The 13,857-nt window shown below is 50.7% G+C and overlaps 1 protein-coding gene across 3 annotated transcripts in view; it reads left to right on the forward strand.

The window, feature by feature from the left end:
• NOC2L (NOC2 like nucleolar associated transcriptional repressor) overlaps positions 1-13,857 on the forward strand; it is a 79,512-nt gene that overhangs the window by 5,280 nt on the left and 60,375 nt on the right. For 2 of the 3 annotated variants that reach the window (XM_050931414.1, XM_050931416.1), the window contains exons 3-10: positions 325-509; positions 1,449-1,552; positions 3,090-3,210; positions 4,526-4,616; positions 6,436-6,514; positions 8,677-8,787; positions 10,388-10,501; positions 11,292-11,480. In XM_050931414.1, coding sequence (XP_050787371.1) covers positions 325-509; positions 1,449-1,552; positions 3,090-3,210; positions 4,526-4,616; positions 6,436-6,514; positions 8,677-8,787; positions 10,388-10,501; positions 11,292-11,480 — 994 coding nt within the window. Of the gene's footprint in view, positions 1-324; positions 510-1,444; positions 1,553-3,089; positions 3,211-4,525; positions 4,617-6,435; positions 6,515-8,676; positions 8,788-10,387; positions 10,502-11,291; positions 11,481-13,857 lie in introns of all 3 variants that reach the window. The other variant, XM_050931415.1, reaches the window with a different exon arrangement.

Below are 13,857 nucleotides of genomic sequence, written 5' to 3' on the forward strand. Positions count from 1 at the left end.
AAAGACAGCGTTTTTAGCTTCCCTGTGCAATTTGGAAGAACCTTCCTGAACAAAGGATGTCAGCAAAAGATGTGAATGACCACTTATTTTAACTAAGTCCAATGGGTTTTCTCCCAAAGCAAGCAACGAAAGATTCCCAGAATCCCATGCACTGTGGCCCTCATTCAGGAAAGCCAACCTTACTTATGACAGCATTTAAGCACATACATTTTAGAGTCAGGGCTTTTGTGAACAGCTTAGATTCATTTGCTTGTGCAATTCCTAACTTACTTTCCACTCTGAATAAATAACCAGATCTTAATTCTTCTGATCCCCCTCAATCAGGAAAGTGAAGAAAGGAAAGGCAACTGAGCACAAAGACCAACTCTCACGGCTGAAGGAACGAGATCCTGAATTTTACAAGTTCTTGCAAGAAAATGACCATTCCCTGCTGAACTTTGATGACTCGGATGGCTCTGATGAGGAGGAGAGGGGTCTGCACACATTGCCTGAAACGCTGGAGGTACTGGGTTCGCCTGGAGGATGGAGGAGTATCCTAGGCGCCTTTAAAATAGGTTACCTTCATGGCATAACTATTGCTTGCAAGTTTCAGTGCAAGGGCTGAATTTGCTTCTTGTGCGTGATAATACAGAGCAGGAGGAAAATGTCTCCTCAAAGGTTTGCAGACAGTTAGAGCTAGTGGCCTGGAAACCAGTTGTGGATTTAAATAATAATAATACAATAATCTAGCATTTCCAGCAGCCTGTTCCACATTTCCTAGGCTTTATGCGCTTTCCCACACACACTGGAAGAATCTCCCACTTCCCATATGCAGACCCTTAAACTCCTCCAAATCGCTCCAGACAGCCCCCTTCTTCCTATTTATTTATTTTATTCCATAGCTGTTAGGAGCCCTAGTTGTGGACCAGGACCCCACTGTGCTAGGCGCTGTAAATTTCTGCACACACTTGGGTATTTGAACTGTCCTGTATGTCACATGTACCTGCATAAGGCCGTGAGCTCTTTCTAGGGTTAACGTCTGTTTGCCATCGTAGGTGGCTTTGTTCTTACTGCCTCTGAGTCGAACACATGTCTAGTGACAGAGACAGGAGTAGAATCCACTGCTCCGAGGCCTGGGCTACACTTAACTTAGGGTGACGTAGCTACGGCACTTGAGGGGTGTGGATTTTTCACACCTAATGCCTGGTGTAGATGCAGTTAGGTCCTGGGAGAGGCAGTGTTCCTGCAGTGGCAGAAAACACCCCTTCTGTCACAGCAGTCTGCGCCTATACTACTAACTTACAACGTCACAGGTACAATCAGCCCATAGTATAGACATGGCCTGACCTGTCAGCTGCTCTAGCCACTTGGTTGGTTTTCCTTTCAAGGGGCTGTGGTGGGCAGGGGAAATGGAGGCTGATCTGCAAACTCAGCATCAGCCTGCGGGTGTCTCTGACCGTTGTAGGAAGCAAGTGACGATGAGGAGGAGGAGGAGGAAACGGTCAAGCGGAAGAAAGCTGATTTTATCACCGTGACCTTGAAGATGGTGGAACAATGGAAACAGGCTGCAGAGGTGAGATTATGTGTGTGTGTGTGCGCGCATCAGCAAATACCGAGGGCTTCGGCCCGATTGAAAGGCCTCCCGCCAGCACAGCGCTGAGATCCTTGCTTTTTAAAAACACATTGACACTAGGCATCAGGGAGATGTCCCAGGCACCTCCTGCTGTGCACTGGGCCTACCAGCTGGGAGGTGAAGTGGGTGAAATGTCTGTGCCTTGCTGCCTCTTGGTCTGTGTTTGGTTCCTGTCACTGCTAGTTAAAAGCACAAGTGTTGTTCTCTTCAGGTCTGCTCTCCACACAGGCTTTGTACAGTACAGCGATGTCCTGTTTTATTGAAATAGTTAAACTGATGCAGCCTCCCTGCAGATGCAGTTATGCCAGTATCGCTTATGCCTCTTCCCCTAGGGAATAGTTATACACACCTGAGGCACCTTTATGCCAATATGGGGCGGGCAGGGAGGTTGTACTGCTTTAACTGCATCATCTCCTGTTTGTCCTTGTAACAGTTTGTGCTCACCACTGTGGCGCCTCCTGCTGGTTGCTCTGGGAATTAGCTCTGCACCCTCCTCTTGTGCGCCTCTCTCTGTTGCTGCTTCTCTGCTGTCCCTGGGGACCTGCCTCGCTCCCAGACCGCGGTGTCCTCTTCAGGACATGGCCCTTTGGCTGTGCCCCTAGCCCATGCTGCCTGTGCTGCTGTGTCCACACTGCTATATTTAGCGTGCTAGCCTGAGCTGAGCTAGCGTGTCTCTTTTCCTTGGCTCGGAGGCTCGCTCCTAGCTGCAGGGTGTAGACATACCTACAGAGTCCCATTGATTATATGCTTTGGGAACAGGCTTCCCTCAGTCTCTGAGCGTTTTCTGAGTAGTGTAAAGACCCTGCTTGATAGTTTTCCTCTCCTAGGCTGTGGCTATAATCCTCAGAAATCTGGAGTCCCGATCTACTTGGTTTTTGGATCATCTGGTCTAGAATCTGTGGCTGAAGGGCTATTGGAGCCCATGTTCTGGGAAGGCTGATCTCCAGGGTAAAGCTGTGTGTGACAGATGTGGGGGAGAGAAATTTGGTGCTGGTCCACCTCAGTAGCATCTTTTCACCCAGAAAATTGTGCACAGAACAGCATGATAGAATGATCAGGCTGAGCAAGACTGTTCTGCCAACCGTGTGATGTGCAGATGAAGCATCTGGCTTGTATAAGTGTGACACTGGAGCCTGCACGGTTACTGGCTTGACCAGGGTTTCTCAGCTTCAGTTTGTGGGCTGTGTTAAAAGGCCAGTGAGACTCCAGGGTTTCACATGAGGTCACAGAGCGAGTGAAGTCGCACATCTGTTCTTGACTTCCCAGGTTTTCTCCCAAGTGCTCATTTCTCCCCCGTCCTGTGCCTTAATCTCTCCAGCTATATAAAGGGGATACTCATTCTTCCCTGCTTCTGTGAAGCACTTTGAGATCTAGCAATGAAAAGTGCATAATGAGGGTTGATTATTAATGAAGGAATACAGCTACCTCCGTTCTCCCCTTCCTTTATTGCTAACATTTCTTTATTCCTCTCTCCCAGAAGGAACTGACACCCAGACTCTTCCATGAGATCACTCAGGCCTTTAAAGCGTCTGTGGCAACTACCAAAGGAGAAGACAGTGGGGCCGATCCCAGCAAATTCAAAGTCACTGACAGTGCCGGTGAGAGCTTTTGTCCAGGCTAGAGGCTGTCTAGACTTGTTTCGTAGGGGGCAGGTGGCATGGGATAAGGGCCTGGTGAGGAGGTGGGTGCCAATTCAAGACCTATCAGGAGAAAATGAGAAAATAAAATCAGTGGAAACGAAAATGATCTTCATCCTAGTTCCATGCATCTCTCGTGGCTTTCAGTTTAACAGCATAACTCCTCCAGATGAGACAGGATCTACGTGGGGACAGCCCCACCTTGTATAGTGCCCGTTCCGGAAGGGGGTCCTGAAGCAGCAGGATTTCAACTAATATTTTTCTGGCAGACCCGATACAGCGCTGAGGGGTGTCGGCAAAAGCAGCCTTATCTAACAGCTCCATATGCTGCTATGGTGATGACCATGTCCCACCTAAAATTGTGACTTAGAGTCAGCCACTGGTTCTTCCCTTGCAGCGCTAATATTTATTTATTTGAAGTATGAAAGAATTGTCCCAACTCGCGTGCGTCCGTCCCCTTGAAATTTAGTTGTTGCATATGTGTTGGGTTGTTTCTTTTTTTTTTTGAGAAATGTAGCTGCTGGAAAAGCTTCTTAATGCACCCTGCTTAGAATCAGCCCTGGATCATTGCTGCATTTCAGAAGCAATTGAGGGTGTCCTCTCTCCACTCCATAGTGCCCATGTGGGGAACACTGCAGCCGCTCAATATGGCTTCCCTTCCAGACAAACCTTTGTTTTCTAATTCAGTAAACTATGTAGTACCGAGGTGTTGTCCGATGACATTGCTTTAAAAAACCACCACCAAAACATGTAATTCCTGATTTTTTTGCCTCTTATTGTTCTTTGTATCACAGTAGTGCCTAGCAGCTCCAATCATGGACTAGGGCCCCAGTGCGCTAGACGCTGCACCAAGAGAGGGACCTCATGCGTACAGGGGTCCCTGTCCAAAGAGCTTGCACTCTAAGGAGTCTTACTCTTCAGGAAGGAATTGCTGAGTGGGAGGAGAGAGAATAGACTGATACATGCAAACCTGTGAAAGACCCCCAAACCTATCTAGCCCAGGGCTGCCCAGAGGATTCAGGGGGCCTGGGGCAAAACAATTTTGGGGCCCCTTCCATTAAAAAAAAGTTGCAATACTATAGAATACTATATTCTCATGGGGGCCCCTGTGGGGCCTGGGGCAAATTGCCCCCCTTCCCCCCCAGCAGCCCTAATCTAGCCTAGGTCCTGTTCTGAGCTCACTGGGGAGAGTTCTGTTTCAGGTTAGCAAGGGGACAGGGAAGTGAATAGGAAACCAGTTGTAAGTATTTTACTGACATGTTCTTTTTTGGTCCAGTGTTCAATGCCCTGGTGTCCTTCTGCATTCGGGATCTCTTTGGCTGCCTGCAGAAACTGCTTCAGGTGAAGGTACCGAAAGACAAATCAAAGTAAGTTCAATACAATTGCACTGCAGATAAGTGTCATCTGAGCCTTTCCCAGCACTGAGGCCTGGGCATGCAAGTGGAAGAATTGGCAGGGATGCAGCTCTTCCTGTATAGTGGAGAAAACATTTGTCCGTGCCTATGGGCTTCTTATCCTTGAGCCTCGATCCTTCTGAATTCCCCAGTGCAAGAGGCGTCCAGCGTGAACCTTTTCCTCCTGCACCAGGGAATTCTGAAGGATGTGACATTTTTATTTGGGGTGAAGGGAAAAATGGTTTGTGACTGACCTGCTTGCCCTTGAGATGCGGCTTGGTAGTGATTCACCCTACTGCTTTCGATGTTTACTGCTGCAGATGTGCCAGGCCCCAGATCATGGTGGGTTGAAAGCAGAGCTTCCAGGTTTGACCTGGTCAGCGTTAGCTAGCGGGTGGAATGGGGAATAGCAGCGCGCAGCTGGGCTAGTGAGGGTACAATTAATCCCTTGTTCCTAAATGTAGGCATCAGTCCAGAAGCTGTGTTGCATTCCTCCATGCTGTCATCTGATCTGACTAGAGCCTTCATTAGAGACGGGGGAATTTCTGACTCATGGGCCCAGTTTTGTTCACTGGAATTCTAGTTGGCTGCCAAACTGCCTTGGGCTAGGATCGTGTATTGATCCAGGATAGGCAGGGTTGGGCTGGAGCAGTACTTGGAGGGGCGACCTCCAAGGGTCATCCAGGGCTGCTGGACGCTTGGTAGGTACCATTCTTAGCTCTGAGTCCACCCTGGACCGGGATGATGGATAAGCACAGTGGTGCTGGAAGTAAAGCTCTGACCACCTGTTAAAAGATCCCCAAGCGCTCTCTGCAAGATATGTTAGTCCCTCTATCCTGGCCATATTCTGCCTAGGTATCTGTGTTCGTCGTTTACCAGAATCTTCGCTGTGGTTTCAGCTGCATACAGTTTTTTTTCTTCTCTTTCTGTCCTATAATCTTATGCAGTGTTATGTAGCAGGAGTGTTCCACCCCAGAGGTGATCGCACTAGCACGGCGGATAGAGTAATGGCTGTGTAAGTGTGAAAAGCACTTAGGTATTCTAGGCAGGTTTTAATGCAATTATTGCTAATGTCCCTGTTTGGCCTGGTTAGGGACGGGATGGGGGTTGAGGTCAACTCCGAATTTCCTGTTGGCATTGGTGGCGAAGCACAAGTCTCAATTCCTTGTGCTATTGCTATCTCAGAGCAACAGCACATATTGCTGATTGCAGAGAATAGTTCCCCCTTTCCTCCTTGCAGTCCTTACTGATGCAAACTCTATGTGAAGTCCATGGTAGGTTTGGCTGGCAAACACTCAGCACTGCAGTTATTAGTCCATGTGGGCGTGAGCTCATGAGTGGCACAAGGGAGATCTGTGCTTTCTTCCCCACGCCGGCTAGGCCACCCATAATCGTACGTCATAATCCACGTAACTCCAGCCATCTTGCAATACAAATCAGTCCTATTTTTAAGCCCTGGCCCCAGGATGCCTGAGCAGAAGGCAAATGGGGCTGAATGCCAGACACCTCCACTCTGTTTCAGCATCTGTTCTGGTAGCCAGATGGAGAGGGATGCGGGGGAGCTTCTCCTTGTGCACTGGAGTAATGTCGTGCAGGCCTGGGGCACCCTTTGGATGACACAGCCTCACTCCTTTATAATGAGATTGTAACGCTTTTACGCCCCCTCTCCTCGCCTTGTGGAAGATGCTGGTTTCCTGGGAGTTTCCATAGTGTAATGATTCATTGTCGCTTTTAGCTCTGAACTAAAAAGCAGCTCCCACTCAGCTTGTGTTATCTCCCTGCTTATTCCTAGGATGGTGCTGCCCTCTACCAGCCCTCTCTGGGGCAAGCTGAGGCTGGACATCAGAAGGTACCTGAGCTGCACCATCCAGGTAAAGACCTGCAGTGTGTCTGTTAGGACACTGTTGTCCTGGGCACCGCTGGGTTTCTCTTGGGAAGCAGGTTTGTATTTTGGGGTCATGTGTCTAGGATCAAGGGAGATACACTGCTTGCTTCTAGCTAACAGTCCCTTTAAAGGTGATATCTAAACACAAATGAGCCAGTTGACTATGTGAGTGGCATTAATTGCTTTTTATTTCACAAACTTAGTTTCCTTTGGGGAGGCAGTTCTCAGGTCACACCAGCCCCCTGCTCAACTCAAAATCTCATCAGGTTAAAGTCGTTTCAGGTGCTGGGCCTGCTCCTATGTCCTAGCAGCGCTGTTTTGTTGGCTTCATAATTGATGCTTCTTTTCCTACAGTGAAACCTGCAAGAAAAGTTATGTTTCTCAGGTGCCATATCCCAGCCTCACCAACTATAATTCTGCTGCAACTTTATTAGAGGATCCCACCCGTGCTGAGTTTCTGGTGTCTAGTTTTCCAGGGATGGTCCACCTGTGTTTATAAAACTGGGTTCCTCTCCTCCTAGATCAAGATTTTTCGGGAAGACTTAGGGAAGCCAACAGACTGTTTCGTTGTGTATCCCCAAATGAGAGAGAATTGGACTTTAAAAAACCCCCAATAAGACAGCATAAATTGTTCAGTCTCCAAGGCAGTGGTGGGGTTTTTGAGGGAAGGGAAAGCAGGTAAATAAAGTGAAAGCGCTGACACCCTTCCACTGCATAAGCCAGCAAAATGATTCAGCAGAAAAGCATTCCGGAGCAGCAAAACCATTTACTCAAGGGGTAGCACTTACTGCAAGCAAGCTCACTTAGGATTGCAATAGAACAGAAAAAGGCATCTGTAAGATGGGGATAATTATACCCCCCTCCCTTGGAGAGCTAACAATTAAAAGCTGTAGATAAAAGCTAGGTATTGTTATTAAGAAGTTTCAAGCTTATAGAACAAGAAGCAATGGGATTAAATTGCAGCAAGGGCAGTTTAGGTTGGACATTAGGGAGTTAAGCACTGGATCAAATTGCCTAGGAAGGGTGTGGAATCTCCATCATTGGAGGGTTTTAAGAATAGGTTAGATAAACATCTGTTGGGAATGGTCTAGCTGTGGGGTGGGCAAACTACAGTCCCTGGGCCACATACGGCCCATCAGGGCATTTAATCTGGCCCTCAGCTACAGCTGGGGAGCGGTGTCGGGTGTTTGTCCCTCTCTGGCGCTCCAGCTGGGGTGCGGGGTTGGAGTCTTGCCCCGCTCCGCGCGGCTCCCAGGAAGCAGCCGGCATGACCTCCCTCCGGCTCCTACGTAGTATGTGGAGGTGTGGCCAGGCGGCTCTGCATGCTGCCCCGTCCCCAGGTGCCACCCTCGCAGCTTCCATTGGCGCTCTGGCTGTGCCTCGAAGCTGGAGGGGGGGACATGCTTCATGGTAGGCGCTGCCTGGAGCCTGCACCCCTGAGGGCCCTCCCCCTCGTGGTGCTCTGATCCCCCTCCCACCCTCCGAACCCCTCGATCCCCAGCCCCACCCCAGAGCCCACACACACACATCCCACCCCCTGAACTCCTCATTTCTAGCCCCAACCCAGAGCCTGCACCCCCAGCCAGAGCCCGCACCCCCTCCTGCACCCCCTACCCCCAATTTTGTGAGCATTCATAGCCCACCATACAATTTCCATACCCTGATGTGGCCCTTAGGCCAAAAAGTTTGCCCACCCCTGTGCTAGTGCCTCTGCTCTCTGCCAGAGGACTTCTGGGGAAAGCCTATAAATCACTGGATCACTGCCACTTCCACGGCCCAGCCCGCCCAAGACCCATGTTGACTGGCCTCGGCCTCGTATAGGCAAAGGCATGCTTAGCAGTATTCCTGGCCAAGCCTTCTGCCCCCCCATCGGAGATAGCATCTTGCCTTCGCTAAGGCTCGCGAGCCAAGTGTGGCGAGACCCTCCTAGCCAGGTCCCTAAAAGCAGCTAATTTCCCACTGTGCTGACCTGGCTCCTGGATTCGCTCCCAAGTTCTTTTGGGCTTGGCTTATTGTAGCCCAAACCCCAGAGTGCAGGTTAAGCTGCACCACGCCTGACCCCCAGGAAACATTTGGAGCTAATGGAACGGAAGGAGTTGGTGGGAACCGGGGGTCTGACCACCATCTCCTTCTGCCTCCCCCTTGTAGCTCCTGTCTTGTTTAACGGAAGCGTCTGTCGGAGCTGCTGTGCTTCACCACATCAATGCCATAGTACCTTATTTCTTGTTGTTCCCAAAGCAGTGTCGCATGCTGCTCAAGGTAAGGCACAGAATCATGGAAGCTTAATTTAGAGAGAAGCGAGACCTCTGTGTGCATCCCAGGTGGTATTGGCTATTTGGGGTTGGAGACCCTGCCAGAACACTGTTTGGGGCCCTGAGCTCAGTTCCCTGTTGCTTTCCTGGGCTGTTCTTCCGTTAAGCACCCAGGCCTCCGTTTGTCATGGTTGGGTGCCAGCCATCACCCTTCCACCGAGTTCAGCGGGGGCTTGGATCCGCCTGCGCGTGGCCATGAATCCCCACGGCATGTCATGTGGGAGCGGTACCCGTTCTGAAGAGACGTGATGATGTTACAGTGAAGCTGTTTTCCTAATCGCCTCAAGAGTAATTGGTGTCTGTGTATGCGCGATAGCGTTTTCCTCTGGAGGATTGGGGGTGGAATATTTGTGCAGTGACTTAGTCACAACTGCTGAGTGTGAGACACACAAAGCGGGAGGAGTGGTGGCGTGTGGGCAAAAGGGCAAGGGGAGCGTTAAATCAGAGAGGTGTGACAGTGCGGCAGGCGAGCCGAGCAGGAGACACATATGGCCGGTGATGTCTGTGGTGCTGCATGCTGAGATAAGGGTAATTTAAATCGCTTGTTTCAAGGCCTCTCACTAGCACTGTCAGGGAGGAATTTTCTGTTCTGCACAATTGATCAGGGTCTGCAGGGGATTTTTTGCTTCTCTGAGCTGCTGTGAGAGACGGGATACTTACAGTTATGTGTGTTCTGGAGGCCTCAACTATGATCACATGTACCAGATGGTTAATTAGAGAGAATCCCTGCCGCAAAGAGCTTGCAATCAAACTCAACTAGATCATTTCCATTTGACAAATGGGGAGCACAGGTCCTAAGATTAAATGACTTGCCCCAGGGAGTCTGGCAGAGACAGGAATTGAGTTCAGGTCTGTTGAGTTCTGGTCCAGTGCCCTTAGCCACATCCTGCATCTCAGTACTGGACCTTGATAAGCCAGTGGTCTGAGATGGTACAGCAAAATCCTGTCTCATATGCCTCTCTATTGTGTGTTGGGCACCTGTCTGTTCATTAAGGCCAGGGAGTAGATTGAGAAGTAAGTATTCGGAGAGCATTTGCTTTCCAGGAACCACAGTCTGGTTGGCTCTGGCCTTATGTTGGGTGTGCTCTGTGTAAAGTGACATGACAAGCAGATGACTTCCTTCTCATGGGGTTGGCAGAGTGCTGTGCGACACAGAGAGCTGCTTGTAGCTAGAAGAGAGGCTCCTAGTTTGGTCAGGAAACACCTGGGGGGAAGTTGAGTTAAACTTCAAATGTAGGTGCCTAATCTAGGCATTGAAGTCCACGTGAAGGCCCCCATGTCTGAGTGGCTTGACTTTCAGTGGTGCTGAGCACGTTAGCAGACAGGTGTGTGTGGTTATGTTGATCTTGGCGCGTAATGTGGAGGTGGCTTACGGCCAGGCTGTGGGGATGGGATAGCTGCTAGTGCTGAGCTAACTGCTGCACAACCTGCCCTTCCCCTCTGTCTCTCTGAAACGAAGGGTCAGGGAAAGCTCTGGCCTCTCTGTTGATGGGACGGGATCCTGTCCTTTTGCTCACCTGAACCTCTCTCCATCCTTTCCTCTTTAGCAAGCCATCCGTCTGTGGAGCACAGGCGAAGAAACGGTGAGAGTGCTGGCCTTCCTGGTACTGAACAAGATCTGCCGCCATAAAAAGGAGCTGTACCTGAACCCCATGCTCAAGGTAATGTCGGGGTGTGCTCTGATAATATAACAGTAATACTTACCTGTTAACATCTGCAGATCTCCGTGTGCTTTGCAAAGGAGGCCAGACGCATTATCTCCATTTTGCAAATGGGAAACTGAGGCACTGGGCGGTAAAGTGAGTTGCCCAAGGTCAACCAGCAGGCCAGTGGCAGAGCTGAGAGTAGAAGCCAGGTCTCCCGAGTCCCAGCCCAGTGCACTGTCTGCTAAGCCATGTGGCCTACCTTTGTGTGCTGGGGCTATGCTGCTGCTCTGTCTCCGAGGGCATGTAGACACACAGGCATGCAAGTGTCCTAGGGCGTGGGCAGCAATGTAGGTGCCGAGCAGAGGCTGCGGGTGACGTGTGCGGCTGCCTGCAATCAGAAAACACTCTGCGCCCTCAGCAGCTGTGTGTGAAGGTCACGAGGCCATTGACCAGCTGAGTGAAGAGAGTTTGGTTTCTGCCAAACGTCCATGTCACACAAAGCACCCCCACAGCTGACACTGTCCGTTTGTGCTGGGGAGACCTCAGTGTGAGCTCCCCTCTCACCTGGATGGGTCAGGCATGAGGCTTGCTGGCAGGGGTACCATGAGGAGGCTTGCTCTGCCTATGGCACGGCTAAGAAGAGGGCTTCAGTTGCCACAGCACTCAGGCTGGCCCCTGTCTCGAGCAGGGATGTGCTGGAAGCCAGGTGGTGCCGAGTTGTTGGCTGAGGGTAGTTGGAGGGACCTCCTTCCCTGCCCGGATTTTCATTCTGACTCCTCCCTTCGTGCTTTCCCTCTTCCTGCAGCAAATGTACATCTCCTACGTGAAGAACTCCAGGTTCACCTCCCCCAACGTCCTCCCTTTGATCAACTTCATGCAGCGCAGCCTGACAGAGATGTACGCCCTGGACACTCAGGTGTCTTACCAGCACGCCTTCATCTACATTCGCCAGCTCGCCATTCACCTGCGCGCTGCCATGACCCTGAAGAAGAAGGTAGGTTCCAAACCCCAGCTTGGGGAACGAAGTCCATGTGGGGAGCTTTGCAAGCTGATGTTACATAACACCGATGTCGGCTTGAACTCAGATTGATGTGTGGCCTTGTGCATGGTGAAACGGGGGGAAAAAATCCCGATCCCTGCTTCAGTGCTGCTGGTCGTGACAGTTTGGAGACGTGGTCAGTGAAGGAAGCAGATTGTCCTGTTGGAGCATTGTGGCTAAAATGCCTGTTCACTCTGGAGCCTCAAGCTGGACCCTGAGCAAGGGCATCTCGTTTCTTTAGGCAAGCTGTGCGCCAGACCCAGCACCAGGAAGGGGGTGGGACGCTGTGTAGATGAGACCTTTAAAACCAGGGTCAGTCTGCTCAGCATAGAGCTTTAAAGATCTCTGAGTAGGAGTTTGCCCCTGCATCCTTGGCTAATACCTCTTCCCGCTCGGTACCCCCACTCCAGACTGCTGGGAAGTTGTGCACCTGCCTAGCCTGTTCCAGCCTAGTCCAGCAAGATGTGACTTGCCCGTGTGTGTTTTGCAAAGTGCTTCAGTCTCTTTGGGGTTGAACGGCATTGTGTACATGGAGACAGGATCTCTATTCTCTCTCTGAGAGAGACTCCCTACCGGCACTGGGGAAGCGTGGAGTTCGTAGGGGATGGGTGGATGATTTACTTCGTGATCTGGTGTCACTCCCAGGAAATGCCTTCCCTGGAGCCTCTGATGCGGTATCTGGGAGAGCCCATAGGTGCTGGAACTAGGGGTGCAGGAGGTGCTATTGCACCCCCTGGCTTGAAATGATTTCCATTATATACAAGATTTACAGTTTGATGCAATGGCTCTCAGCACCTCCACTATACAAATTATTCCAGCACCCCTGGGAGAGCACTGACTGGTGCGTGTTGGGGACCCCGCTGGAGTACATGGAGGAAGTCAGCTGGCACGTGGGGGGACATTCTTGGAGAATTCAGGGGAAGGTAGTGCTGGTGGGATTTCGGTAGCATTGGGCTTGATAGGCACATGTTCCACGAAACAGGCAGACAAGTCAAAAGGGGACCAGCCTGTTTTGTGATGCACTAAGGAGCCAGCTGGTGGCTGTTCTGCCAAAGGAAAGAGAGACCCGGAGTTCTGCCAGCTGCTCATGGGAGGATAAATGCTTCCGTTTGTGTCGCTGTTTGGGTTTTGTAGCAAGGAGGTGGAGAGCAAATACTGGCAAGGTAGTTATCTCTTCCCAAGCTATGTAGATCCTGGCAGATGTTCTCTGTCTCTCACCCTGGGCATCTCTCTCCTTCACCCTCCCATGTATGTGAAATTAACATTTTGGGTGCTTAGCAAAACCCAGAGCAAAGAAGATTATAAACCACCCATTATTTGTGGCTCTTTCCAACTGCGGTGTCTGCCTGGTGCGTCTCCCCATCAGCCTGTGTCACCTGCCCAGGCCATTTCTGATGTTTCATTGAGGCAAGCAGCTAAGTCCCTCTGAAGCAGGCCTGATTTGGGCCATGTCCAGTCTGACTTGCCTATGCTGTCAGGTTGCTAATCCCGTCCTTATCGGGGTTTGAGAAAACATACCCTTGCGGATTAGTGGTTCGGTTGCTCCCGTGCAATACAGGATTGGTTACCATTAAATCTCCTAGATGCTCAGACACAGGGATAAATCTAGCCGAGATAAGCAAAGTCTGGGCCTGTGCATATGGCCCTAATTGGATTGTATTGGCTTCCTACACCTTCAGCCCTGGACCAGACAGTCCCCAAATCCGGTTGGTTTCCCAGTAGGGGTTTGAAAGCAAGGATGGAGGGAGAGATTAAATTACAGCGGCATGACTGGTATGCCCAAATCCCAACAACAAGTCGATTAGTGTGAAATGAGCACCAGGCGCTTACAGAAGCCATCGGCTGGCCTTGACGCATGGACGGGAGTGCGACCCGACCGGAGCGGGGAATGTTTACCTAAGCCCTGCCATAAGGTGCTGGGCTTGTGTGTAATTCAGGAAGGCTACAAGCAGGCAGTCCACTGTCCGCTCCATGCACACCCTGCTCAAGCACACGTAAGAGGAGCTGAGCCGTAGCCATCGGAGTTTGGCCCCGTTAGCTGGCAAATAAACAAAACTCATTTGGTGAGAAGAATCTGGAGCCAAATGCCCCTCGCTAGGAGCAGCTGTGGAAGCCACCAGCAGCTGGGATTTTTTTCCAAACTCTGAGCTTCTTGGGTTGGCAGCTTCTGGCTGAGAAGTCCCCGGAGAACTGGCTTCCACATGGACTTTATCTGGTGCTTCTGGCTGGGTGGGAGATGGAGGGTTTTTGTTTTTTCTGGTGTTCCGGGCTGCTCAGAACCAGGCAGGGAGGGGAGGCACTTCCCAGGTTTATTTTGAAACTAGAAAAAACA

Source organism: Gopherus flavomarginatus, chromosome 21 (genome assembly GCF_025201925.1).
Source record: "Gopherus flavomarginatus isolate rGopFla2 chromosome 21, rGopFla2.mat.asm, whole genome shotgun sequence".
Classification (NCBI taxonomy): Eukaryota; Metazoa; Chordata; order Testudines; family Testudinidae; genus Gopherus; species Gopherus flavomarginatus.